Below are 27,337 nucleotides of genomic sequence, written 5' to 3'. Positions count from 1 at the left end.
TTGATTAAACAGCCACTCCTGCACCCTAAACTCTTTCTAACAGAAAAGTCTGATTTCATGTCCTCTCTTCAGTTATTATGAGAGTCCAACAAAAGGTTCAGCTGTTTTCTGTTGTGTCAGTCAGAAGCATTCTACAGTATCAGCTTCCTCGTCCCAGTAAGAGATGGAGCAAAGGGAACTGGAAACTTAATTGACTGAAGCTGGAAACTCATCTACACACAGGCACAAACAGAAGCAGGGAGACAGACACAAACACACATGTGTAAACACTGTCAGGGAGCATGTGAATATAGCGACATACCGTATGCAACAATGGTGACTGCACACAGATCTGTGAAAAGAGCAGCTGTTTGTGACAAACGAACACACCCCTATTAAGAGGATATGCTCACTGCTCTGGCCCGCAGAGTGTTGCCCACACTAACTCTGCCATCTGTCTAAAGTCAAGTGTGTGTGTGTGTGTGTGTGTGTGTGCGTGTAAGGTAGGTGTGAAGATGGCAGTCTCACAAATGTGCCACAGGAGGGATGATTCAGCAAAGCTACTCTCTAACAGATTACTTCACCCTGTCATGCGGTGTGCTGCAGTGGTGTGCAACAATCAGGAGGACACTGGTGTACTAACACATGACACTAGTGTAAGTGTCTGTTGCGTCTGTGCCAATAAATAGATCGAATATGGCTATATCATGCAGGGGCTTGAACACAAATGATTGGTCATGCATTTGTCATGTGTAGGTTTGGTCTATGCACACAGGGTGGCAGCAAACGTCATATAAAAATAAGACTACCATCCATCATTTACCTATCCATTTGTACAGGTATAAAATGTTATGTACTATATATGAAATGGGGGGGTACCATTGAGTCCTGCAGTAGGTCTTCCAGTTTGCTCAGTCTGCTGTTCTTGTCACAGGTGTACTGTCTCTTGATGGTTTCCTGGAGCTGGCGCAGGTATGACTCACAGTCCCGAGCATCACTCATAAACTGAAAAAGAGACAGAAATTAAAATATTTGATTGATTCTCAGAGAAACCTGTAGAGAGATTAGACAGTGGACATGAATTATTTTTTGTAGAATAGTGAAGTTAAAAGTTCATGTGGAAGACTTCTGAGAACCGTCTCACTCTTCCATTCCCATGCATCGTGTTTGCAATCAGAGGCCTGGGGATATGAGGCAATTAAAATAAACATATTCTTTTTTTCTTTTTCATCATTATAGAGACACACTTTCACAGACTTTACATTATGTAACTGTCTATGTAAGACAAGGAGGAAACTTGCAAAACGAGTTTGTGGATTTGGTGAGAAATACTTTGAAATTGCAAATTGCAAACTGCAGATTAATTCATGCTTTTGAATTCTCAATTTGAAAGCTTGGTTTTCTGCTATAATATTTGTGTCTGGTTAGTTGCTCACCTGGAAGTAGGCCGTGTTATCTTTGAGGTGCTGCTCTACACACACACAGAGCTGATTCACCCACTGCCACTGAGTCTGCAGGGCTGCACTGTAAGCCTGATAACATGTAGAAAGGTGGAGACAGAAGGAAAAGAGCATGCAAAGGTTTTTGTCACACAGTTGTCACTTGTCACACAGTTACATTCAGTGTTTCTATTAGACATGTTTGCTAAAAAGACTTACAAAAGGTCACAGGTTACCTACTGCCCTTTTTAATCTAACTTTTACAGACTTTTAAAAAATACACCAAAACAAAAATGATGAAGTGCACGGTCGAGTGAAACACGGAGCATTTTAACAAAAGTATTTGGGTTCAACTGTCTCCTCAAATGAGTCATAGAGGCAAAAACCAACATCTTTAAAGGTCATTCCATCTAACCAAATAAAGTCATAGATTCACCTCCACAGTCTGTTTGGCTGGATGGTTCTCCAGACACAGGCGATTGGCTGTTTCCTGGAGTGACCGCATGACCTCTTGCTTTTCATCCAGCTCTAACCTCATTTCCTGTAAACACAACAGGGAAAGAAGCATGGTAGATTACATGATGATTATAGTGCTGGCCTGATGTAAAAATAGTGTTTCTGTGCATGTAAATAATACTTTCATTTTGAGTTTCGATGTGTGGAAAACATATTTAGAGACAATCGTGTTCTGCAGAAACACAGCTTGTTTAATGCATGGCTGTGAGTGTTTCAATAAGAGATACAATAACATCCTTTTTTTCTTTAAATTCAAGATGTTTGTGGTCTATAGTTTGTGCTTTCTGACTTGACAAAGGAAACCATCAGTTTATCTGTTCAACCCTCCACTCACGCTGTATAATTCTCTCTTGGCATTCATGTTGTGGTTGTTTTCGCTCCAGTCGAAGGCAATCTCCTCCTCCTCTCTCTCGTTTAGCCAGATCAGCTCCTCGGTGCAGTGCGATACAAATGCGTGCAGGCTCTCCAAGCTCCGCAGGCGCCATGACGAATGTTCCTATGGCAACCACACAAACAAACACCATCATCATGCTGATCAGCTGTGTGGACAGAAAAAAAACATCATCTATTCTCTAGTTGTTTGTATCATTTGTTGATTTTGGTGCATTTCCAGTCAGTTTAAGGATGGTCTTAATCAGAGCAACAACTATTTTCTGAGGGGACCATCAGAGCAAACAACTAATGGCAAAGAGTGCAAAAAAGTCCTGTGAATGTGAATTTTAGGCATTTATTTTGACACTTTTTTTATGTGGGCTTTTACAACAACATGAATTAATCTGTTAAGAAGGCATAATTCTCTAACATGTAATTTGACATAATGTGAAATAGCACAGACTGCATAGATACTGTAACTATCTATACGTACATATGTATTACAACCATGTGTATATACGTATATACACATATGTAATAGTGCACTTAGCCCTGCATAAAGTACCAAATCTTATGGTGTTAGGTGATATTTAATGAATATTCCCAGCTACACTCTATTTATAAGGTTCCTCTGGATAATATTTTATATTTAATTTGCTCTGCTACATGTGCATCTGTCAGAACATACACACAAGACTGTCAGCGATCTGAGAGGAGAACGTCTGGCTTCAAGAGTGAATATTTAATCAAAAACAGGAGAAGCGAAGAGCCTTTTTTTTTCAAAAAATACAAAGTAAAATGTAAGTGTGCATGCACACAGTTTTAGGAATTAATAGTACATGTAAATCCAAAAATATGTTAAGAGAACAGAGGAACAGAAGCAAGAGGGAAGAAAGAAATAAAAAGAGAGAACGGGGGGAATTTGGGGAGAGCAGCATAAAGAGAGCAGATGCATAATTGTGTGCTCTTAGCATGAGAGTCCGGTCATGGTGTAATGGGATTAACTGAGGCAAGGGGCAAACAAAGAGTGTGTTGCCTCACACAAACACACATACATACACACACACGAACACTTCTTTATCTGAGACTGACCAGTAGTTTGCAGTATTGGTGCTCCAGCTTGGCCAGAGTTTCAGAGTAATTGCTCTTGAAGTTGGGAGAAACTTTAGCCTGAGAGAGAAGACAGTAAAGCTTCATTATAAACAACAACTCTCAGCAGAAAGATGTCTTGTTCATGTATAAGTCATTTGTGTGTGTGTGCATGTGTGCGCACCTCATAGCTGCGGGCCTCCTGTAAGCTGCTCATTAGCTCTTCGACTGCAGTGTGTATGGTGTTGTGCTCTTGGAGGTTGTTTTCTACAGAGGGAAGGTCTGCGCCCCATTCAGCACGCTCCAAAAGCTCCTGAAACACAGGAACAAAGATCAACACAGTTCATAATAAATGAAATATTTCTAATTTTTCTGTCACTGAAAAACATTTATTTTCTTTACAGTTCTTGCTCTTACTTTTTTGATTTTCTATCTTTTAAGGACTGACTACTACTATTTAATCTCTTGCTGTTTCGTACTTTATGAAGTTGTGAATGAATCTTGTTTGACAGCATTTTGCACAGGGTTTAAAATTCACTTCATGGCTAAAATATTTTCTAAAAATTAGTCTCAGAGACGGAGCAAAGATGCCTGCCTATGAGGATGTGAGGTTTTGCTGCTTTTCTCTCTTTTATGTAATTTTAAAACAAATATCTTTTGTCTTTGTTTTGGACAGTTGCTCAAAGAAAATGAGAAATTTGAAGACATTTTTCACACTATTTCTTGATATCTCATTGACTAAACAATTAAGCAGGAAAATAATCAGCAGATTAATTGATAATGAAAATAATCGGTAGAATTTCAGTGGCACAGAGACTGACCTGCGTCTCCTCCACCCATCCGAGCAGCTCGTAGATGAACCTCAGGCTTCCTTCGTCCTCTGATGAGGACATGGCCACCAGCTGGGAGCGAGCCATGGGTCGCCGCAGGAGTGCGGCACTGACTGCTCCCACGGCGCCCACAGCTCCCAGCAGCGTCTGGCCCAGTGTCAGGCCACTGTCTGTGGCTCTCTGGCTAGTGTGCTCGGGCCCGGTGCTGCCCAGAGCCTGAGAGAAGTGGCCTTTCCTGTACACACTGGAGCACTGCAGTCTGAGGGAGACCAGCTCCTCTTGAAGGCAGGACACTCTGGTGATTTGAGACAGAAATATATAGTTACTGGAGGGGAGATGGTTACTTATTCCTTGGCTATTTCACTAAGTTTCACAACAGCAATCTAAAACTCATGGAGTGGCATGCCAATGAGCCATAAAATGAAGTTTCTCTTTCATAATTTTTTCACACAACTGATTTGCATCAGAGCACCTTTAGACAGTTGATAAACACCAGAAGATAGAACACATTAACTGTAGCAGATAATTATAGGATTTAATGGCAAACACAATGCAACTTGTTGACCCATAATGAAGTATAATGATTTGTTTGTATTGCTGGTAACTGCCTGTATTATACGAATTAATTACACTACAACCACTTTGATATAGTTGAACCCTTCACTCATTTATCATTTGAGTAAACCAAGCCAGTCACCTCTACAGAATTAAAGTAAACACCAATCAAACTTTCACTCCAGACTCACCTGAATGCTAGCTGCTCCACCTGGTAGTATTTCTCATCTCGTAGGACCTTAAGCTCCTGGTTTAGTTGTCTGGTGAGAGACTCGCAGTCCTGCAGGTAGCAGGCCAGTTCTTTCTCACACTGCACCGCCTCACCGCTCTCCACTCGAGACATGTCCTGTACAACACAGGAGGCACGGTTTGATGAGGTTTTGATTTTTTGTTTATTAGCTAACTTGGCTGACATGCAGTTCTGCAGGTTAGTGTTCCCCTGCCATACATTCAGTAAACAATACAGTGAAAGCCAAGACTTAACGAGAAAAGCAGCATCAAACACCAGGATTGTAACCTTTGTAAAAACAGAAATATAGCAAACAAGAGTTATACAATGGTAATCTGGAAACTGTTGAAAAACCTGGAGTTAAGATTTGAGAGATTCAGTACTCACAGCCTGAAGTGTGTTCTTAGCTAGGGTCAGCTTCTCCTCACAGTCCAGAGCCATGTTCTGGATCTTATTGGCCCTCTGAAGTAACAGTTCTAGCCTGGTAACACATACAGAAACAGGCAGAGGTTAAAGGTGCGTCTTGATGAGAAATTGAACACAAGGAGTTGCATCAGTGTTTTTCATTTAATTACAAGCATCCTGCTGAGAGTAGATATTTGGATAGGTTTGTGTGTGTGTGGGTGTGTGGGTGTGTGTGTGTGTGTATACCTCTCCACAGCCGGCCGTAGAGCCTTCTCTCGGTCCAGCATCTCCAGGATGAGTTTGCCCCAGTCCTCCTCAAGGTCATTGGGATGGAGGCCCTGAGGAAGTTTAATACGACCGAACTCTATCCACACCTGGACACACGCACACGCATGCACACACAGTACATATTTGACATTGCATATTGCTTCACTGCAATTGCACACACCGTATAACACAAACAAACTCGATTAAAAACTTCCATTACATCAGAGTTATGTCTATGAGCGATCATAAGTCACACCACAGACAGACACTCTGGTAACATCAGCTGAGTGAGAACAAAGGATGAACTTATGAACAACTATCATGTGTGCGTGTGTTCAATTAAAACAATCTCCTGCATTGATAACAGCAAAACAGAAAAAATGACTTTGCTTCAGGAGACAAATGTGCTGTACGCCTCAACAGGCACAAAAATACAGATAACAAAATTGCTCTCTTTCACCGACATGCTTCTACTCCCCCTGAGCTGAACCCCATGATGCACAAAGAGCTCGGCACATGGTGCCAAATGTTGGTCACCTTTTCCTTCATCTCTACACTTTTGTTCTCCTTTACCCTCATTCATGTTCCTCCCCATCTGCCCTCTGCTCATTCTCACCTCCAGCAGTTTGTAGAGGTGTTCGACGTGACCTTTCTCGATCTCCTTCGCAGGGATTTCTGTCTCTTTGAAATGGACGTACTCGTTGTAAAGTGCCTGAAGGAGGAGAACGACGGAAGTTAACATTAACATTAACACAGGCTGTGTATGAGGTCAAACACAAAGTCAATACATGCTATCAGAGGAAAAAGCTCTGTAATGACAGTCTCGCTGGGTGGTCATTAGCCAGTTCCTCAAATGTCATCTAAAGGGACGTCTTTGACTGCTTCATTTTTCCCTCCCTGCATCTTTTCTTGCAGTCTTAAGGCATCATGTCAGCTATTATTTCGTTAACAACAGCATCCTGTCTCAGATAAGCGTTCTCTTCCCTTTTCAGCGCCACACCTCTCCTGTGCAAATAAATTACTTTTAATCTGAATTCTTCACTCCTTCCCAACACCTACCACCTCTGTCTGCTGTGGTCTAGTTCATTAAACCCTGTCACTCCCTCCTCTCTCTCTGTCCCTTTGCTGGTCCCCTCAAGGTTTAACAGAAATAGCTTGTTGGTGGGACTGAAGAGAAGAAGCTGAGAAAATAAACAGTGATTTAGTTCCCACCACAACCAAACACATTTGCAAATAATTACTCATGTTGCTTTGATGTAATTTGAATAACAACTCCTAAAATAATAAACCTGTATCTCTAGGTCACTACTTTCTGCATGGATTAGTGGTAAATTATTGCTGTTTTATGACTTCTGTTTCTGTGAACACACAACTCTAATACCCATTTAACAGAGATGCAACAAGAAATTGCAGGTATGGGATGAAAAAAATAAAGGGCCCAAAAGACAAAATCTATATCAAATTAATTTCAAGTGCTCACCTTGAGTTCCACAGGGTTTTGTGGGAAGTTCTTGTTGGCCATGAGGGCCGTATGCTGGCGGCTCCACTGGAGCAGAGAGGAGAACCTGGACTGGTACTCTGACCAGCGCTGGTCCACCTCCTGATGGTGGAGGGAGAGAAACAGCAGTGTATTGTCACTGGGAACTCATACATTACAAATTCACCAACTGCCTTAATAAAATTTACAGACAGACTTGATTTTACAAAATGTAATTTATAATAAATGATTATAACACCATTCAATTGCATCACTATTTGAATGTTCCAGGTCATCACTCAAGAAGTCAGAAAACAAGCAAACAAAATGTAAATTGCACATTTCTACTGAGAATTAAGCAAAAAAAACAAAACAAAAACGAACATTAAAAGCATTTTAAAAATGAGCAGTAAATGCAGCATCAATGACAAATTAAACCAACATCCATCCATCCATCCATGATGAGCTTGAACTTATGAATAGTTGCACAGTAAAAGTGGTGGAAATAGATGGAGCAGAATGTGACATACATTTGCAGCGATGCCCTCTCCTCCCTCAGGGATTTTGGGGAAGGCATCATAGATGGAGGAGACGTAGGTGATGACCGACTTCTCATCTGGAGATGGGACATCAACGTCTGAAGAGAAAGAGCAAGAAGAAAAATTTGAAAAAGAAGACCGAAAAACTCCAAATGACATGCAGAAAGATCGTGGTTGATCACATTATCAGAAGAAATCACGAGATTGAAACTTAAGGTTTCCAAATCATCTTTTGCTCTGAATTAACCTAATTTAATGGATAAAATGTCAATCTATAACAACTATTACCATTAAATATTTAGATGTTAAAAACTATCCAGGCTCTGCACTTTACGTGCTACAACCAAAAACGTATTTACAACCTAAATTAAGTGAGAGGACAACAACAGATCAATGTACACATGACAACTCAACATCCAAACCAAGATAAACCTAGAAACCGAATCATCTAGTGATTTATGTTTGGCCAGTTTGAGCCTGCTGTTCAACTGCTGTAGCATCAATGACTAACAAGCAACAGCAACAACAACAGCAAACAAACTAGGATAAGAGGATTCAAGAGGTCACCATCATCCAAAATGTCAGTTTCCCTCAAGCAACTGTCCTGTGGTGTGGATTTTAAGGTGTTTGTGTGGGAAAAATGCCAAATATAGGGTGATCAAGAGAGTAGCTACAAGTAGTCAGAATACAGGGAGACATACAAAACAATATTTTCTAGCCAGTCATTAGGATTGACTGGCATGTTCTAATGTTGGCATTCTTCCAAAATAAATACTAGAAACAAATATAATAAAAAATCTGCATGAGCAGCATGAATATGTATTTGCTGACATTTGCTACTGTTTAAACCTCTTCTTAAGCATCCCTAGACACTAGCTAATTAGGCAAAGCTCAGTTACTAAATTGTGAAGTATTATAAACTGGCAACATTCATAAAATCCAACTCTGTTCTACCCTGAGCAGGCAGGGAGTCATTTGGTCAGTTTATTTATTCAGATCAACAGCCTCACCCTCAGCGTCAAGCAGTCTGGTCACCCCTAGCGACTCAGCGATCTCGAAGGCCTGCTCGAGGTTCTCCCGGTTACTCTGCCGTGACACGACCTCCATGTCGATGAGGTCTGGCCTGGAAATCATACACAGAGGGGACGTGTTAGTGTACTCTTTGTGTGTGTCCATCTACACAAACATGAGTATCTCAGGTTGCCTGTAGGGTTTAACAGTCTACAAGGCCTTCAGTAAATATGGAACACCCTGGACTTTTTGTGTATTTTGGTGAATTCACAGCAGTTTATGATTGATGATTTATGAGAATATGAACAATATTTTCCATACATGCATTCATCTATAAGTTTATTGAAACTTAATTTAGGCTTTAGGCCCGAGTACTTGTTCTCCACCTCAAACAGTTTAACTCAGTTTGAAGCGTCATTGAGAGGGGGTTAACTGCTTATTGACTAAAAACATTTAAATTGTTAATGGATGGTTGGTATCGCCTGTTAAAAAATGTATCAATTCCAACCTGAAGTCAGACCTTACTATTGTTTAACTACTAAAAAAGGTGAGACCATGTTGCTGTCCATCATCTAACCTGTATCTGTGCAGCAGAGCGTTGAACATGCGTCCATCGCTCCAGGATGAGGTGAAGTTGACACAGCGGAGGCCGGGGTAGCCTTCTGTCGCCTGCTGGCTCCATAATAGCAGTTTCTCTTTGGCAGTGAGGTCGCCTGACTCGCCACTCACATAGATCTCTGAAATCTGGAGGGGATAGCGAGAGAGAGACAAAAGAGTGGTTGCTATTGGGATTCACCATTTCCCGTCTGCAGAGATGTGATCAGAAACACAAAATCCTATAACAGTAATACTCTGTTGGGTGGTGATGCCAAATGTAATAAAACAAACTAAGAGTCCATAATCCTGAGTCTATTTTTGCAGAATACATCATGGTACATCCACATAAAAAAATCATAGGAATTCAGCTTATGCTTCAAGATCATACTGCAGTTATTATGTTCTACCTTGTGGCAGTCTCATCACAGAATAGTAGACAAAATGAGCTTTACTCTCACAAAAAGTCCCCATTACAAACCACAGCCACAATGACTCAGCAGAAACAACTCACTGCTTTGGATATCTGAGGCACAAACACAAGGTTTTAGTCACTCTGATTGAAGCTGTCATCTCACTTCAAACCCCTCATTCATCATCCTGATAATCAATAACCCTCAGTGTGTGAGAGAGAATGTGTCTGAATGAGTTTCATGTGGTCCTATATCAATGTAGCTGCTTTAACAATTTCCTCATCGACAGTCTAGCCTGCTCATTAGCTTGTGCCCCCCCATCTACCCGACATTTTGCCTCCTCCCCCTCCCCAGCCTCGATCTGTCTCCTCAGTTTTCCCTGTTCTTTCATCTGCTCTGCCTCAGATGCAGATCAATCTGCTCAGCCTTCTCTTCCTCTGCCTATTCTACATTCAGTCCTCCTCCAATAATTTGCCCTTTGTTTTTCACTGATGCTGTATTGAATACCAGAGATGGGGTCAGATATACAGGATCCATATGTAAAATATGTTATTTTTTCAGCCAGGGACTTGAAATACCCACCAGACCACAAATAGTTTTCATTTTTCATTATGAATTACATTTTAGGAGAAGGATTTGCATTTTGGTGGATGCTATGAAACACAGCTCCTGAGAGCACTTTAAGGACATACCGTAAATTAATTAAAGACCTGAAATGAAGCTTCTATGGAGACTGACAGCTATGCTATCTATGTGTTCTGCTGACTGAGCTACACAACCACCTTAGCCATTTTCCTTCGGCACCCTCTTAATTTGCTCTCTTTAGGTCCGACTGTCCACTGTGACAAAGGCAGAGTGATGTATATGCAGTAACTGTCAGTGTTTGGCTGCCAGTATTGTCATCAGTATTCTTCTGTCATCCCTTTTTCCCTCACTCACTGTCCTACACTCCTCCCTCTCTCACTGTCTTTTGGTCTCTGTCTCTCTCCCTGCTGCTAATATAGAGCAGTATGAAAGTCCAGTGTGTGCCAGGAGACTGCAGCAATAGCCAAAAAGACACAGAAGGGGAGGGAGAAGAGAGAGGAATGAAAAGAGATGAAAAAGAGTAGCAAGGCCGGCAATGGAGGAGAGGGGGTGACCTGCAACAGCACACTGCATATAGTTACCAATTTCTTACAGAGTACTATTTATTATTATTCTTTTTCCAAGAAAAATATATAATTTAGTAATGCAGATTCAGTTAAAATAAAACTGCATTAATGACTGTGCTCTTAAAATACTAACAATAACAACAGGCACACCTCTAAACACCACAGACCAACAGCCATTACCCGTACATCAATCCCTCCAAAAAGTGTGTGATCTAACAAGCCAGGTCAGTATTTCTACCCATGTGCCATTGAGCACTGTATACACATTAAAACTAATAAACATACGTAATGGATTTTGTGACTGTGAATCGAAAAAAGTGGATTCTGCTGTGTTTTCCTGCAGAGCTCTGTCTCTCTCTGTATGCATCTACAACCTCCTTTGCAGAGGAATACAGAGCATCTAATCCTCCATCTGAATATTGATAGTGCACGCTGTGTGAGGGCTGCATCTGCACAGAGAGCCTACACTCCCACTGCAACAGTATCTCATCCACCATTTATAGATTTGCATGTCTGCCATTTGTTTAATAATAAAATGCATATATATCTGAAGGGTTTTTTAGGTGATTTAAACACCCTCTAGGAGTTGTCTTAAAGGTACTCAGCTTTTTACAGCAAAATGAACTGTGATAAAATATTCTAAACTCAAGCTTCAGTAGCTTTTTCAGGAGCCTTTGATTATATCTCACTCTCGTCTTCAAAGAATGAAGCTTCTTTGTTGAATGCAGCTGGTGCTGAAGAAGGCCGTGAGATATGGCCAAATGGTCCTGAAAAAGGAAGTGAACCTTGAGTATAGAATATTTCACACATGATCCCACAGTCAAGATTTAACCTTGGTGTGCTCTGTTTCTAAAAGTAGAAGTTGGCCCTTTCAACAGAACCGAATAACTTATTGTTGCATTGTTGGTGAGAAAACTATATTGTTTGGTAAGCTAATCACCATTGTCTTGTTGTAAACACACCTGACTAGCACATCAGTTTCAGCACTTTGTGAAGCTAACAATCTGTGTAGTCATTAGAGCATGTCAACTTAACATCAGCTGCTTTGCTAAATTAGCCTAGTGGGTATTCAGCTCGCAAACACAAAAACCAACTGTTTCATAACTGAACTCCGAAGCTCCAACTTGTAGCTTTAGAGCTTATGACAAAACAGTCCCCTGTCATATTTACCCACTCTAGATGTAATCAACTCTACCTGATTAGATTACTTTCCAACTCTACCTGATTAGATTACTTTCCAATATAGGGCATTTTGAGGATGCCACAACTAGACTTCCAACATGAATGAATAACAAGGTAAAAATTCACATGCAGCTCTGTAGACATCAAACTCATTCAAGGCAGCCATTCAGACAAGAAAAACAATACAATATGTGTGAAAAAGGACACACGCAAATTTCCACCAAGCATAGTTTACATTAAGTATAAGATACAAATACAAAAACAGATTGCAGCACTGGTCACATGACTGTATGTGTTCTGTAACCACAAGATACAAATTCATATAGCATACAGATCACAGTCTGTGCAGGTATGTGTGCACGTTTGAAGTCCTGGCATTAAGACTTTACACTTTCTGTATCTCTGCTGCTGGGTGTAAGTCCGTATGTGCTGTATACTGTATATCCACCTGTTATGTGTAATTATAGGTGTATATGTGCATGTCTGACTCAGCCTACAGATTAACATACTAGCAAGTTCACAGAAACACAGAGAAATTTGTCTGAGATTTGAGTAGGTGCCAACAACATTCATTGCAGCCATGATCCAGTCACAAAAATCCATGATCCATTAGGAGCCCCCTGGGGCTACAGACCAGGCCTCTTTTAGAAACATGACCACTTTGAAGTTTGTGGGGAGGGGAGGGGGAGTGAGGGATGGATGGAGTAGATAACAATGATGGGAGAACGGAGGGTGGAGAGGAGAAGACATAACATGCTTTAATTGTTCAACAAAAAGAACCTCTGTAAAACTGTGGCTTCAAGTCCTTAAACAAAAAAGGATGGATGGGTGGGGGAGGCATAGAAAGACAGGTGATGGCTGGATAGCTTGATAGCTTCAGATACAGCAGGACGGATATATGGATAAATCTGGTGGTTTTAATGTGTGATAGGAATCCCCTCGAGGCTTGACAAAGCAGCCGTCTCACTGATGAATGCGCATTTCAAATCCCTTTAAATGCAGAGCGGGGCACTACACAAACCCATGTACGAAGGACAGCTGCACTTTAGAATGAACACAGAGACATCCTGACACATTCACACACCCTTCTCATGACACAGAACACACAAGACAGGAGTATTGATTATTACTGGCCATTTAAAAACCCACTTAAGCAGGGCACTCTGGGGATCTACAGTATCAGTGTTTTTCTCATGAATCAGCAACTGTGCATCAAGTGAGACATGCAGCACTAAACTCAAGCTGACATGACGTCACCTGCTGTTCTGCACAACCTTACTGTACTGCTTTTATAATGTGGACGAAAACTGAAGAAACAGTGGCAGCCATCGTGAAAAGCGCCAGCTTGACTGCTGTATCACTGCAGTGGCTGCAGTAGCCTTTTTATTTTCAAGGTGAAGGAGGCCTGAATAGCTGTAAGCTAGCACAGAAACTCTCTCTCTCTCTCTGTCAGTCAGATTCCTGCAAGTGAGCACCAAACATGTTTTACAACCCAAATATAAACACCACTATACAAAGAAACACTGAGCTGGACTAATAAGCTGTGGTCTGCAGGGATATGTGCATGTATGTTTTGCAACACACTGAGGTCAAGAGCTTCCAATAATGACAAACATGTCATGTCCTTTACTCAAAACACACATAAGCTGTATTGTGTAGGTGAAATTCATTGTCAGCGTTTGAAGCCTCCGCCATCTCTGATGCAATGTAATGTGATGCTGATGGAGTCCTCTCTGTTTAATTTTAATACACTGATGCAAAGAGAGGAAAAACAAAGAAACCTTTGCACTTTGATATTAATATTTCAACAGATATCAACAGGAATAAGAAACAGTCATCACCCAAACATCTAACTTGGTACAGAGCCATGGGGCACTGTACCATAGTTCTTTCTTTAGACAAAAAAAACTGTTTCTATTTCTCAGTGGCAGGCAGCTTGAGACCTGCCAACAAACTGTGCAGAATATGCTGACAAGTAAACAGTCAAATGTTGCACATAATTATATTGTGTGCTATTGAACTGGCAGGAAATGACAAGTTTCAGTTTGGAGCAAGAGGGCACCCTGTCATTTGAAGCAATGACCCGTCTCTCTCCCTGTCTTTCTCTCACACTCTTAACAGATGTCAGGAGTGACCAAGTATGTGCGGTTTGAGAAAAGTAACAGGCAATGGAGAAAGACAAATGAGAAGAAAGGGAGGGAGGGAGGAAGGATACTGGGAAAGAGGGATGGAGAGAGAGTCTGTGCTGCGTTGATTAGGCTCTGGGGACAGAGGCAAAAAGAATGGAGAGAGCCATAGTGCCTTTCAAGAGCTGATAATACATGCACACATGCATACGCGCACACACACAACCCGTCATGACCACAAACACAGTGCACAAATGACAACAAAGGAACCCTTCAAAAACCTACACTCATACATCAAGAGTTGTGAATGCCTCTCTGTAGCACAACAGACCACTGGTTTGAAAAATGGGGTGCAAAGACCTCCAAGCTTACAGGGTGCACAACAAAATGCAGAGAAGTTTAATATTATTTAAGTTTAATTTACTGCAAACAACCCAAATGGTTAAGTAGATGAATAACTCAATTGTCATCACTATATTCTCAAGTACAAAAATGATGCTTTACTTCAGGGAACAAAATCTTTAAAAGCTGTGGTCAGTGATTACATCTGGGTCTAACTCGAGTCTGTCAACCTTTCCTTCGGAGCACAAGAATCAGGACAGGGAAGTATAAGACACTATAGATGTCAGTATACATATGTTATGAGTGCGGCTGCAAATAACCATTATTTTCATCATCAATGTATCTGTCAATTATTTTTTTCGTCTATAAAATGTCATAAAATTATGAAGAATTACCATCACACTTTCTCAGACCACAAGGTAATGTCCTGGGAGTGTTTGCTTTATCTGGCCATCAAAACCCAAAGATATACAATTCATAATGATAAAACTCAGAGAAAAACAAGCTGAAACCAAAGAACGTAAAATGACTCAAACAACTAATATATTACCGGAAGTGCGGGTTAATTTTCTGTTGACAGAAAAGACAGAAGTACAGATAAATAGAAGCAAACCTGTGGCAGGTATGTTACAGCCGCCTGTTGCTTCAGTGACAGAGGACTCTCCATCATGGAGTCCAGTCTCTCTGATGAGCTACTGGTCAGCCCTCCCCAGTCTGTCTGACTGGGAGTGGTGCCCGCTGTTTCTGGGGAGGTCAGAGGTAGGTCGCTGGCGTAGCCTGACTCCAACAGAGACGACTGCTCCTGTGCACGAACTGGAGTGTCCAAGCTAAACCCCTTGACAACCATAGTCTCCTGAATCCACATTTGGTTAGAGGACATTGGCAAACTCCCTTCAGGCATTTTGGTTCTGCTTTTGTCCTCCACAGGCAGTTGGACTTTGAGAATATTTCCTGAAATGGGAGATGGGGCAGGGGGCTCTTTGTACACCTCTACCTCACTGTCCGGCTCACCGCTCCACACTGGAGATCCAAAATCACTGGGGTACACTGTCCTCACCACACACAGTTTACCATCCACCTCACGGATATGGACTACACCTTTGCGCTCCCTCCCTGAAGATGTCCGCACAACTCCTAATGTCCCTTCTGGTCCTCCTTTAACCCCCCCACCCCCCTTTTCCTCTTTCTCTACCCTCCCCTTGTCCTTTTTCTCCCTTTTTTGTCGGAGTATCCAAGGTTTCTCGAGGACCCCTTGGACTTTCTCCCTAACACGACAGACTCTCCCTCCACCTGGTGTGGTACTGCCCAGTGCTGGAGCTGTGTTGACTGGGGTGGTGGTTGTGGTTTGGCTTGGGATGCTGGAGACATCTATGATGGCGCTAACAGTGTCTTCCTCCCCTGGAAGGCAGAAAACCCCTCTCCAGGCTGGGCTGGGCTTGGGGGAAACTTCAAGTATTCTGCTGCCCAAAAGGCCCTCTACATTGGCACTCAAAGAGCCAGGAGAAAGGGTATTGCTGTGCAGATTAGTTTTGGAATGAATCAACTGGATATCAGGCACCGTTATAAGAGTCCTAGCTCTGCTGCTAAAATCTGCTGTTTCCGCAGCTTTGTCATCATCATCTTCACCCTCGTCCTCTCTTTCATCTGGCTCATGGCTTCTTTGTTGATCAAAGTCCTCCTGGTCCAACTCTTCCTTCCTGTTCTTCTTGTTGCCCTTGTGCTTACGTCTGAAACGTAGACGCTTCTTTGGTGAAAGTGGGGGAGCCCCACCGAGTTCCCCCTCATGAGGAGGCCTGACACAACCCATGGAGTTGCCCATGTTTTTGATGTTGACAGAGAACAGTATATAAAAAAGAAACCACAGCTAATACAGGCAGTTAATCCATTAGAGAGGTCAAATTAATGTTTATTTAGGTTTGAACATTATTTCCAGTTGTTTGAGAGCAAAATTCCATCCTTATATAGAAACACCAGAGAGGAAATGTTCAGGTAGGCTGGTGAGTGACAGCTGTGATAGCCCTCATTAATCTGACATCTGTGAATAATGTGAAGTTAGGAAGAGCAGGATTAGCTCCATTTTCCATGGCACCATCTTAAATACAACCTGATGAATAAGAAGATGGACTGTTTGAGCTGTCACCAAAGGAGAGAGAGGGACAGTTAGTCCTCTGGCAATTAATGGTTCAGGCACGGCCGGGGCAGGCAGCTGCAGGCTGACGTATCACAGCTCTCCCCTGCCCTACTCTTTCCTTCACCTCACCTGACTTGGATTCAGGTGGTGCATTGGCCAGTTGTGCTCTCTCAAAGGGCCCTGCTGTTTAACAGTGTATTTCCATTGCAGGCAACTTGCTGCTTTACTTGATCCCAGAAGACTTGTGGTCGCAGCCAAGGACACAAGGACACTGTTATGTCAGCTGAGCCACAAGAGAGATGAAAACAAATTTGGTTAGGATTAGGTGTCTGATTTATCCCTGGGCTTTTGGCAGGTGAGCTGTTACCTGGTGTAAGGCAATGTGTCAGGCAGGGATGATGAGTGTGGGTGACGGAAAAATGTAGTGCCGTCTGTGCTGTTCTGCCCATTAGCCCATCCAGCTGCTTCACACACACTGCATGTGTCGTTGAAAGAGAGTCTGTATGTACTGCAGGATTTTAGGGAGTGTCGGAATCAGTAGCAGTGTTATGTCATTTCTTTACTCAATGTCACAATTCCTTCAAAGGAAAGAGGTGACTGCTACTCAGTGTGAGAAAAACAACACCATCGTCTGTTGCAATTCCGTTCAGATTCCTCCTTCCATCCTTGATAAACCACAAACAAAGTGATGTTAAGATCTGTTGTCGGTTCCAGGTGCCTGTGTAATCTAAGAGCTCTATCTACACTCAAATCTAGCATCTATCTGAGGTCATAAATTAATGATGCGTCTCTCCTACTGTGGTAATGTTATTTGCAGCGCAAGAGGGGAGAAGTAAGATCTGTAATGCAAGTCAGCCACACAACAGATTGGTAGGAATCCTATCTGTCACGGCACTCGTAGCGGAAGTAGTATCAACAGTGATGCTGTAGATATCCCCTGTAGTAACGGCGAGCTCGGTGTCTCATTTTGCCGAGGCGGCACGGTAGCCAGATTGGTTGTGGATGAGAGATAGTGTGCAGTCAGCCAATGCTGCCACAGATTGCTGGGAGATTCAGCCAATAAACTGACAGCTTGTTAAATACTCAATCAGTGCATCAGCTTCCTGCCCCGATGCTTCTCCTTGTCATCCTCCCACGATTTATCCTGCTCATTGAGCTGGCGTCTCATGTGATGTGTCAATCCTTCCAGCTTGTGTGTCTTCCTCCTCTTAAGGAACTGTTGTTGTCAGTGTGCTGGAATCCAAAATCGCTGGCGTTAATTTCTCCTGTTGATGTGACTGGCGGGAAGGACCCGCAAAATGCTGCCGTGTGCCTTAGTAGGGTGCTGGTCTAAATCTGGAGGCAGCAGAATGCAGACAGACTCCACCTTAAGCTCCCTTGACAGCTTAGCATCAGGTACCCCCCCCCCCGGATACCAGTCCAAAGATTTCCACTAACTCAATGTCAGACTCCCCGAGGACCAGAGTTGGCTGGGAATTGTGTTCCAGTACTGTCCAATCATAAACCTCCTGTGTCCTGCTGTCAGTCTGCCAGTTACTCAGGCAAGCTTCCCCTCCATCAGGTGGTGCAGTGCGGTGATGCAACCACCTGACAAAATTCACAGTTTGCAGGAGGTGTGGGGTATTTAGACCACGTCTTAAGCCCAGACAAAAAAAAAAAAAAAAAAGCAGGCTGGGGAAAAAAGCTCTCGTTATATTTCTCCTCTCCTGTGCCTTTTTGTCTCTTATTAACTCTTCACATCCACTAGATCTAATTAGGAAGAGGCATCTGGGGCAGGAGCCGGAACTGGACTCTGAGGTTGAAGAGGAGGAAGGGAGGAAGGGACTGGTCCTTTTTTGGCTTAATTAAGGTCTTGTCAAGATCCAGTTCTAGTAGCAGACCTACTTCAGGTACAGATGTGTATCTGGAATAGAGCCAAGGGAATTCAGTGTCCAGTAAAGGGCAGTCCTGAACTCCACACAGCACAGGGGCAGGTGTTAGAGGAAGAGGGTCCGCACTCCATGTCCCCTTAAATAACAAAGACGTGCAGGGAGAAAAACAACAGGAACTCAGGGCGTCTCCAGCTAAAAGGAAACCGTGGCTCCGTCAGACAAGCATGGCTGGATTGATCCGACTGATACGGTGGAGGCTGGAGGAACAGCAAGTGTGTGGCTGTCCAGGAGAGAGCGTGAGTGTGTGTTTGTGCCTGCAAGGTTGGGCGGTCCCCTGGCCAACTGCATGAGTCCTTCTGCATACGTGTCCACGAGTGTGTCTTCTCCTGCTGTGCATTTGTGGTTTGAGGCTTGCTGATCGGGAGAAGCCAGGAGCTCCAGTGACAGCAGGCAGCCTGGACTCGTCTCTCCCTTGGCTGGCTTCACTCCTCTGCTTTATCCCTCGCTCGCAGATGCCGGCAGAGGGAGAGAAAAGCTTTTATCTCCCGGCTGCTGCAGCTTCACACTCTCCTCTGCTCGATCTCTCACTCTCACAATCCACCCCTCCCTCCTCGGATCTCCTCCTCCTATCCGCTTCCTCGTTACTCCTGCCTCTCTCTCTCTCTCTCTCTCTGTCTCTCTAGCCCTCTCTCTTGGCTGTTAGTGAGCAGCTTTCTATGCCACAAACACACAAATGCACACGCGCACACACACACACACACACACTTGACCCAAAAGCTTCCCTGAATGACAGGCTGCAACAGGAAGAGCAGGCAGTAGAGAAATCAAATCTAAATCAGACTGTTGCGTCGCAACATTGATGAGAAGCAGGTAAGCACTTCAATCTGTTTTTGCTCTCACTCTCTTTCCACCTATTCCCTGCAATCTTCAATCTGTCCACCAAGCTACAGGTTATGAATGGCTCTGGGGTGAAAAGGCAAAGAGCACGGAGAAGGAGAGAGCGAGGAAAGAGATTTGAGGGAATTAAGACAAAGTTGAAAAGGACAGAAGAAAAACAGGAGGGGATGATGGAGGCTGTGAAAGGATCAAGAGCTGAGACATGGGGGAAATAGGGGCACACGCACACACACACACACACATTATTGCAGCTAAGGGTGGGAAATAGACTGAGTAAATAGAAGTGACAGATTTTTCTATACATTTAACAGAGATAGCTAAGCTTTCAGTAATACCAGCTGTATGAGGTCCTTGCCCGCAGTGCTGAAATCAATGAGCAGGACTGTTTAATGGAAACATGGAATTTGCAGGATTTCTGCATTAATGTGATGAGGTGCCTGGATTTTACAGGCTTTTAATCTACTGGATTAGCCCAAAATAGCCCTCTTCAATTTGACTTTTAAAATCTAGAAACAGTCAGTGCCATGCTAAAATGATTATTAATGAATGGATTAATTGTTTAAATCACTAATGTCAAGCAAAATTTTCAACAATTTTCTGGTTCATTCAAATGTGACCATTTTCTGTTTTTCTTTCTTTCTGTTATATAATAAATTTTATTTGTGGGTTTTGGACAGTTAATTGAACAAAACAAATAATCCAAGGATAGAATATTTGATGCATATTGCCCACCCAAAACAGTAATGTAGCATTTAATTTAACTCCCCTCATACAAAACTGAATCCATTTATGTTGCCACAAACAGTCTTAAAGCCTCTATAGGCCTCCACCCACCATCACTGCACATAATAACATAGTTCATACCTACTTGGGATCCTGTACAGTGCAGCATGGCGGTAACACTGCAGCAGAAGAGCATTCATCACCAACTGGCACCAACACAGCAGATGAATGAACTCCTGATACTTTGCATATAGAATAAGTGTCTAATGTATGCAGTATGTTTTCGCAGAGACAGATATAGATGGAGACCACTAACAGGCAGCACTCTCAAGTGCTGAAAGCGATGGCAATCCATCTTCTCTCATTAAATAAAAGCATAAGAGAACAGCATACACAAAATCACAGGAAAAAGGCATGAATCAACGGAGAAAAAGCACTAATCAAGTCCCCAAGGCTTTCATCCCAACGCTGCTATATGGCATCATGAGCTCTTGTAATCAGATTGCAACCTTCATCTGAACTCAGCTGTACAGCTGTCCAAGTAATAAAAAGCCAACAAGATATTATGCCCTGTTCCTCAAAGTATTGCTGACCCCAACGGCATGACAGAATTGACAGAAGAAGGATAATGAACTTCAAGACTTCCAGTATATTTCTGTCACTAAACATCATGCCTAACTGTTGCCATGTTATCTTGAGAAGATGTTAAGTAGATGAGTGAGGTTTGTATTGAAGATTTTTTTCATAAGAACTAAAGATAATGATTGGCCATGCTATTTTTACAAGTGCTGTCTTGGTTTTCAAACAGTATTTTCAATTGTGGTATTCAGTACTGTACATCACCTTTTCTGGCCAATGCTACATACGTAGCTACATGGTGAAAGCATGACATCAGTATATCTAAATGAGAGGTGTTAGGTACTAACATCTCAAGTTAGCTCTGGGGGCATGCTTCAAAACCTGCAAATTCTTGGAATAGTGGTGCACTGGATACATTCACTTTAGGGCATTTAAGTTATTCAAATGGGCATCTGCACTAGCCGACATGAAGTCAGTTTAAGTTCTTCACCAGCTCAGAAATGATCTCACTAGGAATTATCAGTGACGTACAGACAGTTCATATCCAATAAGAGACACAGACGCAGCACAGCAGGAGGAGGGCCCACAGACAGGAACATCTCGAGCAGTGTCAAATACAATACAGAGCTAACTGGTGCCACCTAGTAGTCTGACTAAGTAACTACAGCCATGTGACAATCGGGAGCAGTTGAAAAAATATTGACAAATTATAAGATACTAATTTCTATCATAGCTTTTGGTGATCATGGCTGTGATCGTCTTTGACATTAACACTACCTGGTATACAGGTTTGATGCTCAGTGATGATGAGAATGTAAAAGTATTGTTGATATTCATCAAAAGCTCTTAATATTGTGAACAATGGATCTTAGAAAAGATGCCAGAATGTTTTCTGCGTGCCTTGACAAGCAACATTAAAATGAAAGCTTTTGTCAGTGCATTGCAGAAAAGATTGAGGTTTTCACTTAATTTGCTTTAAATGCATTCAACACAGGAGAAGGTGAACATGGAGAAGACTCACTAAAAACCTGAGTTTAAAGCTTTGACACCAGCAGGATTGCTAAGAAGGCAGGTTGTCTGAGCCAGCTGACAGAGTGAGGTAAGGCAGAGATACCACCTCATCTGTAACTTGATGTGCCATGAAATAATGACCAACAACATCTCTAACCCAAATGAAAAATGATAGCTCACTGAGTGAGTTCCTATAATTAGCTGACGTGCTGAGTCATTCATTAGCACATACACGTCCTGGTCACAAAGACCTGGAGGCTTGTTTCCAGAAATGGCTTCATCATCAACATCATTATCAGACCAATGCGGAACTTGATGTGCCAGTGCAATAATGGGACTAATGTGGAGGTCATAGATTTCTCTGCTGATTTGGGTCACATATTTTAGTAACAGTGAATATTTGTGGCACATTGAGTGAAACACAGCAAACAAAACTACAGTGGCTGCAGGATTAACTTTCTGCAGCTTTCTGCTGTAATACACTGAGTAACTAGGAACTGTGAGTAGACATGTGGTTTCAGCACACAACACAAACTGTACCTTTTACAACAGTGATTCCAACAAAGTCGGGATGCTGTCTAAAATGTCAAATGTCAACATTGCTAGAATTTGCAGACAAACTGCTTATTGACAGCGGTTTCATGAAGCGTTCCTGAGCACATGTAGTTATATCCTTTAAAAAATGTGGTTAACTTGTAAACCTCGCCCCATCCTTGCTTTAAAGGCCTTGCAAGGATTCCCCTTTAATTCCCAATCATGATACTATCACCTGTTGCCAATGAACCTGTTTAAATGTGGAAGATTATAATAAAAAGTACTTGAAAATGGCTTTTGTGAAATAGGAGTCTATAGTGTGACCTTAAGGTGGATGTTCCCTTGGCTCTATTTGAAAAGAACTGAAACAAGTCCAGATATAGCTCAAATCCTAGTATAAGATTATTCCATGTATATTGTATTTTTGCAGTATAGGTATACATTGGATATGAGGACATTGGGAAGTAGAAGGGATGGCACTGAACATATAGAACATATGTGGTACATGCTGCTCATCCACCACCACGCTTCTACAGTGATAATCACGTAACCACAACTCACAGCAGAGACACAGAGCTCTGTGTGACCAGAGTTTCTCACTGCAGTTCTAATGTCAAACTGTTGTCATTTCCTCAACACAGTGAACTCTGGAAACTCTGAAACTCTTTGCTGCTCTGTGGCCCAATCCCATCTTTCTGCTTATTTTTTAAATCCCTCCTTAATTTCTTTCCTCCAGAACAGCTTGTTTCAGCCCCTGCCCTGTCCACCATCTTTGGGTTAGTCCTCTCTCTCTCTCTCTGTCTCTCTGTTCTGCTGAGTCATGCACACTGAAACAGTTGCCAGGGTGTCATGCACTACTGTTTCCATAGCAACCAGCTGGCAGTGTCACCTTGCTGATGGTCAAATAACAGCACAGTCTAGTGGTTAACCATAGTAATTACAATAAATTCATGGCTTCATCTGAATCAATGGGTCCAAGAAAAGCTGTCTGTTCCAACAATGAATGATAACAAAACAAAAATTAGATGTAGCGGATGTTTTGTTTGATCTCAAATGTCTTGCCATTATTTGCTCTTTTCTGTAACGTAGCTTTGATGCATGACTTGGACCCCAGCGGTGTAATGAGTCTGGCTATAATGATTTCAACATAGTACAACCCTGTCTGCAGGCTACAGTGGATGAAAGAACAGCTGGTGGAGATTATTCAATATCAGGTATCAGAAAGAGCACAGTGCAAATGAGTGATAGTCTAGACTAAATATACTGCCCCTAATATGACACCTATTTCCTAGTTTCAACAATGTAGTATAAGTCTCTTTTCATGACCTGCTTTTCTTTTCATGTCTTGTATTGGGAGGTTCTTAGTGACTTGTGCTCTAGAAAGGTGCTCTTTAAATGCATTTTTTCTGTACTCAATCAAGACTAGTCCTGATGATATGATTGCAGAAAATAATCATAATGATCAGTTTAAGCCACAAAAGCCTGGAAACAATATCTTTATATGCTATTAGCAACTGCTAATCTGCTAATAATTTAAAGTTAGAACCTATATACAGCTGGAGTTCAATCCCTGATCACTGTGGATAGTACAGTGCAGCTGGGTGGTACAGTGCGACATAACAGTATATGCCTTGTTAGATAATGAGAGTCTACATGGTGTACTCCTCCTGGACTGATTTTTAAACAGCCAACATCCTGGGTTTACAGAGCCTTAAACTCCACACTGATGGAGTGCATCGAGCACACAGGCAACACATATTTTCAATGTGACGATTTCAGGGAAAAGAGGACATGCCTGATATACAGGAACAAACTGTAAATCCAGGATCAGGGTTTATGAGAGCCTAGAGACTGAACATGTCCCCTGTTCTCTGTTAATGCCCAGGCTGTCCAACTGCCAAACTGAAGCCAAACAGTGTCCTCGCGTAATGTGTTAGAGGACAAGTTCCTACAAGGGGCAGCACAGAGATAGTTTTATAGCACAGACTGAGGACAACAACACAATTAAATTACAGATGTGCCCAAATGCCTGAGAACACAGTCACACTGTGCAATCTTAAAATGCTTATAAAACACAACCTGCATTAACTTATAGCAAGCACAACTACAATAATGAGTGCAAATCCAACACTTAAGACTCAGAGTGGATCTTGCTCAGAGATTCCACAGAAGAACATGAACATACACACACACACTTTCTGGTTTCCAGTCAGTAGTGCAATAAGCATCTCTTCTGCTGCATAGGTTAACACTGGTTTACCAACACAGACGCACGCACACACGCATGCACACAGCTAAGCTCATCCTGGCAGTGATAACAACTCAAATGCCAACAGCTGGACAGAGATGTTGAATAACAACAGGACAACACAGAAATTTGTAGACCACATATGAAGCTTTGCTTCCATTTCAATCCATATAAAACCCAGATCGATTCAACAACAATCAATTGATTTGAACGCTGGAAACACAGAGCCAGAAGACACGGAACAGGGCACAGACCTGGAAGTGAAGGATGATGGTCCAGATGAGACCTAATGTCAGCTTGGGGTTCCCATCGGTGATGTCATCGTTCCTAATGTTCACAAGCTTGACCTGAAGACAGGAAAACAGAAGATTTGTGTGGTTTGCCTTCAGATAGTCAAAATGAGAAGATCCGCTTAGACACAAGAAGTTTTAAGAAGTTTTAACTGACACAGCTAACACAACAAAAAGCTGCCAGTTTCAGTCACTACCATACTCTTAAATACACTAGATTAGACCAATAGGAGGAAAACACATAACTCATCATCATTTCTGCATGTTAAATATAAAAAATGATCTCTGCTCCAATCATCATGTGTATGAGACGCTATGAGACCTTGTTAAATCTTGTGGCTCCAGCTAAGCCAAACCACCAAGGCTGTGTAATTAGGTCTCACTGACAGTCAGAGAGGATTCAGAGGTAGGAAAGGTTAGCCCTCCACCACTGCTGTCTCCAGGGAACAAGACAAGAGGCAATTTAAGAAAGATGAAGACTTGAGAGATATAGAGGAAGAGGTGTTTTAAGCGAGAGAAAGAGCTGAGGCTGGAGATTTAATGAAGAGATGCAGAGTAAGTGAGAAAGAGTTGAATTCATGATGGCAAGAGCAGGCCAGAGGGAACGATGCAGTGTGAGGGGGTGCAGATAAGTCAGTTGGTTCTGTATAATGAAGCCCTGTAAAGCAGATACAGAATTGAGATTTCTATTAACATTAAACATAATCAGTGAAATGTTTGGTACAGTTATATAGATTTAGAGGTGGAACGTTACTGTATAAAATCAGCTTGTCCACTGCACCAAAAGACTGAAACTGTCCAGTCTCGGATGAAACATAGGACTAAGAACAGGAACTATATTAAAGTCATTTATTCACATCAGGAAAGTTTGTTTACTGTAATAGTGAGCAATTACTAATATCTGGAAATACCTTATTACCTTAAATATCAATATAAACTTCAGCATGAGCACGCTTATCTTAACATATTTATTCATAATCCTTGTGGACACCACACAAGGTAAATAATGACAAAAAACGTATGAACTTAAATCGTGCTTTGCTAAAGTCACAGCTTATGGCAAAAGATCTAGAACAAGGTGCTTTGACTCCTCAGACTTATCTCATGGGATTAAAATTAGTAAAACTGTTAGTTTGCTCATTTAACAAGCTGCTTGTGAGAACAACTGACACTTGTTTGCAGGCTCTTGTTCGCTGGTAACTGAGAAATGTGCTCCTATTCAAGCATACAAATGCAATGAGGAAGACTTAACATCTGTGATTGACACCATTAGTATACCCATCAGATACTTCATGAATATACACAGTTAAGAATTAGATGCAGGTGCTTTTGACCCAAATGTCTTTTATGTATGACATGACACAACCATCAGAATTTTGTTTTTTATTACTCTCCTTGCCTTGTTAGTTATCTAAATATTGTTTTTACTGCATTGCTGCATCTTACACAAATATCCATGTTTAAATACCCATGTTATGTTTTTCTGTTTGTGTGCATACCTGTCTCTGTTTGAGGAAGTCCAGCGCTATTTGGACATTCTGTAGACGATGAAATCTCATTCGCCCCTTTTCTCTGGGCTGGAAAGAAAACAAAGGAGATTAAATGACGTGGAAAGTCAACAAATGGATTTAAACGCAGCAATTTTTAGTGACACAAACGCAAGAGGCAGCAGTGAGTGCAAATAGAGCTGGATTCAATCCACAGTGCAGTGAAGTAAAAACTCAGCATGGTTGTATTGACATGAAATGGTCCTCAGGGGGCGCTGTCTTCAACAGGAGCTGTTAAAGACATGCCGAAACTTAGGAGCAAACTAGACCCAAACCATGCTGGTTTAAAATGAAAAAAGCAAACTTCACATCAGACACATTTTCTTCTTTTCTTTATACATCACCAAAATTTGACAACGCACACGTGCACACACACACACACACACACACACACACACACACACACACACACACACACACACACACACACACACACTCTTGTTACAAAGAGTACATGAGTGCAGTATGCAGATGTGGTTTCACATTGTACTGGTAAGAAAGGGACACTCAGGATTAGTCATCACATCAGCAAGACATCAGCAAATACTGGAGAGGAGAGGAGAGGAGAGGAGAGGAGAGGAGAGGAGAGGAGAGGAGAGGAGAGAGTGGTGTATGTGTTTGGAAGTGTAATCTTGTCACTTGTTTACATTAAGTGAACAGACAAACAGTATGTGCCGTTTCACGTTTTCCACCTGTGTTCTCAGAGTTAGCTCACTGTACTGGACAACGACATGTGTTCATGGGTTGGATAACGATCTGAGGAAAACCAAGTCAGGATGTTCAAACATCTTTCTTTCATCTCTTATAAATATATTCACGGCTAAAAGTTCATTATTTTCAATATAGACCAATAGGCATTTACAATTACATAAAGCTGTATTTTTATAAACATTATATACATCTCAAAAATAGTAAGTTTTGTTCAATCAGCATCAATTACACATTCCCTGGCTAATTAAGTAGACTACAATCCAATACTACAGATCTGCC

The 27,337-nt window shown here is 41.9% G+C and overlaps 1 protein-coding gene across 4 annotated transcripts in view; it reads right to left on the bottom strand.

Annotated features, from left to right (window-relative positions):
• macf1a (microtubule actin crosslinking factor 1a) overlaps nucleotides 1-27,337 on the bottom strand; it is a 201,362-nt gene that overhangs the window by 97,993 nt on the left and 76,032 nt on the right. For all 4 annotated transcript variants that reach the window (XM_041954924.1, XM_041954925.1, XM_041954926.1 and 1 more), the window contains 17 exons: nucleotides 26,300-26,377; nucleotides 24,765-24,857; nucleotides 9,286-9,452; nucleotides 8,708-8,820; nucleotides 7,689-7,795; nucleotides 7,162-7,281; nucleotides 6,298-6,393; nucleotides 5,661-5,788; nucleotides 5,397-5,490; nucleotides 4,972-5,126; nucleotides 4,217-4,520; nucleotides 3,580-3,708; nucleotides 3,399-3,476; nucleotides 2,269-2,430; nucleotides 1,855-1,959; nucleotides 1,416-1,511; nucleotides 859-984 (listed from right to left, as the gene is read on the bottom strand). In XM_041954924.1, the coding sequence (XP_041810858.1) occupies nucleotides 859-984; nucleotides 1,416-1,511; nucleotides 1,855-1,959; nucleotides 2,269-2,430; nucleotides 3,399-3,476; nucleotides 3,580-3,708; nucleotides 4,217-4,520; nucleotides 4,972-5,126; nucleotides 5,397-5,490; nucleotides 5,661-5,788; nucleotides 6,298-6,393; nucleotides 7,162-7,281; nucleotides 7,689-7,795; nucleotides 8,708-8,820; nucleotides 9,286-9,452; nucleotides 24,765-24,857; nucleotides 26,300-26,377 (2,151 nt within the window). The remainder of the gene's footprint in view (nucleotides 1-858; nucleotides 985-1,415; nucleotides 1,512-1,854; nucleotides 1,960-2,268; nucleotides 2,431-3,398; nucleotides 3,477-3,579; nucleotides 3,709-4,216; nucleotides 4,521-4,971; nucleotides 5,127-5,396; nucleotides 5,491-5,660; nucleotides 5,789-6,297; nucleotides 6,394-7,161; nucleotides 7,282-7,688; nucleotides 7,796-8,707; nucleotides 8,821-9,285; nucleotides 9,453-24,764; nucleotides 24,858-26,299; nucleotides 26,378-27,337) is intronic.

Source organism: Chelmon rostratus, chromosome 16, assembly GCF_017976325.1.
Source record: "Chelmon rostratus isolate fCheRos1 chromosome 16, fCheRos1.pri, whole genome shotgun sequence".
NCBI classification, from domain to species: domain Eukaryota; kingdom Metazoa; phylum Chordata; class Actinopteri; order Chaetodontiformes; family Chaetodontidae; genus Chelmon; species Chelmon rostratus.
This window is presented reverse-complemented; position numbering and strand designations above follow the sequence as displayed.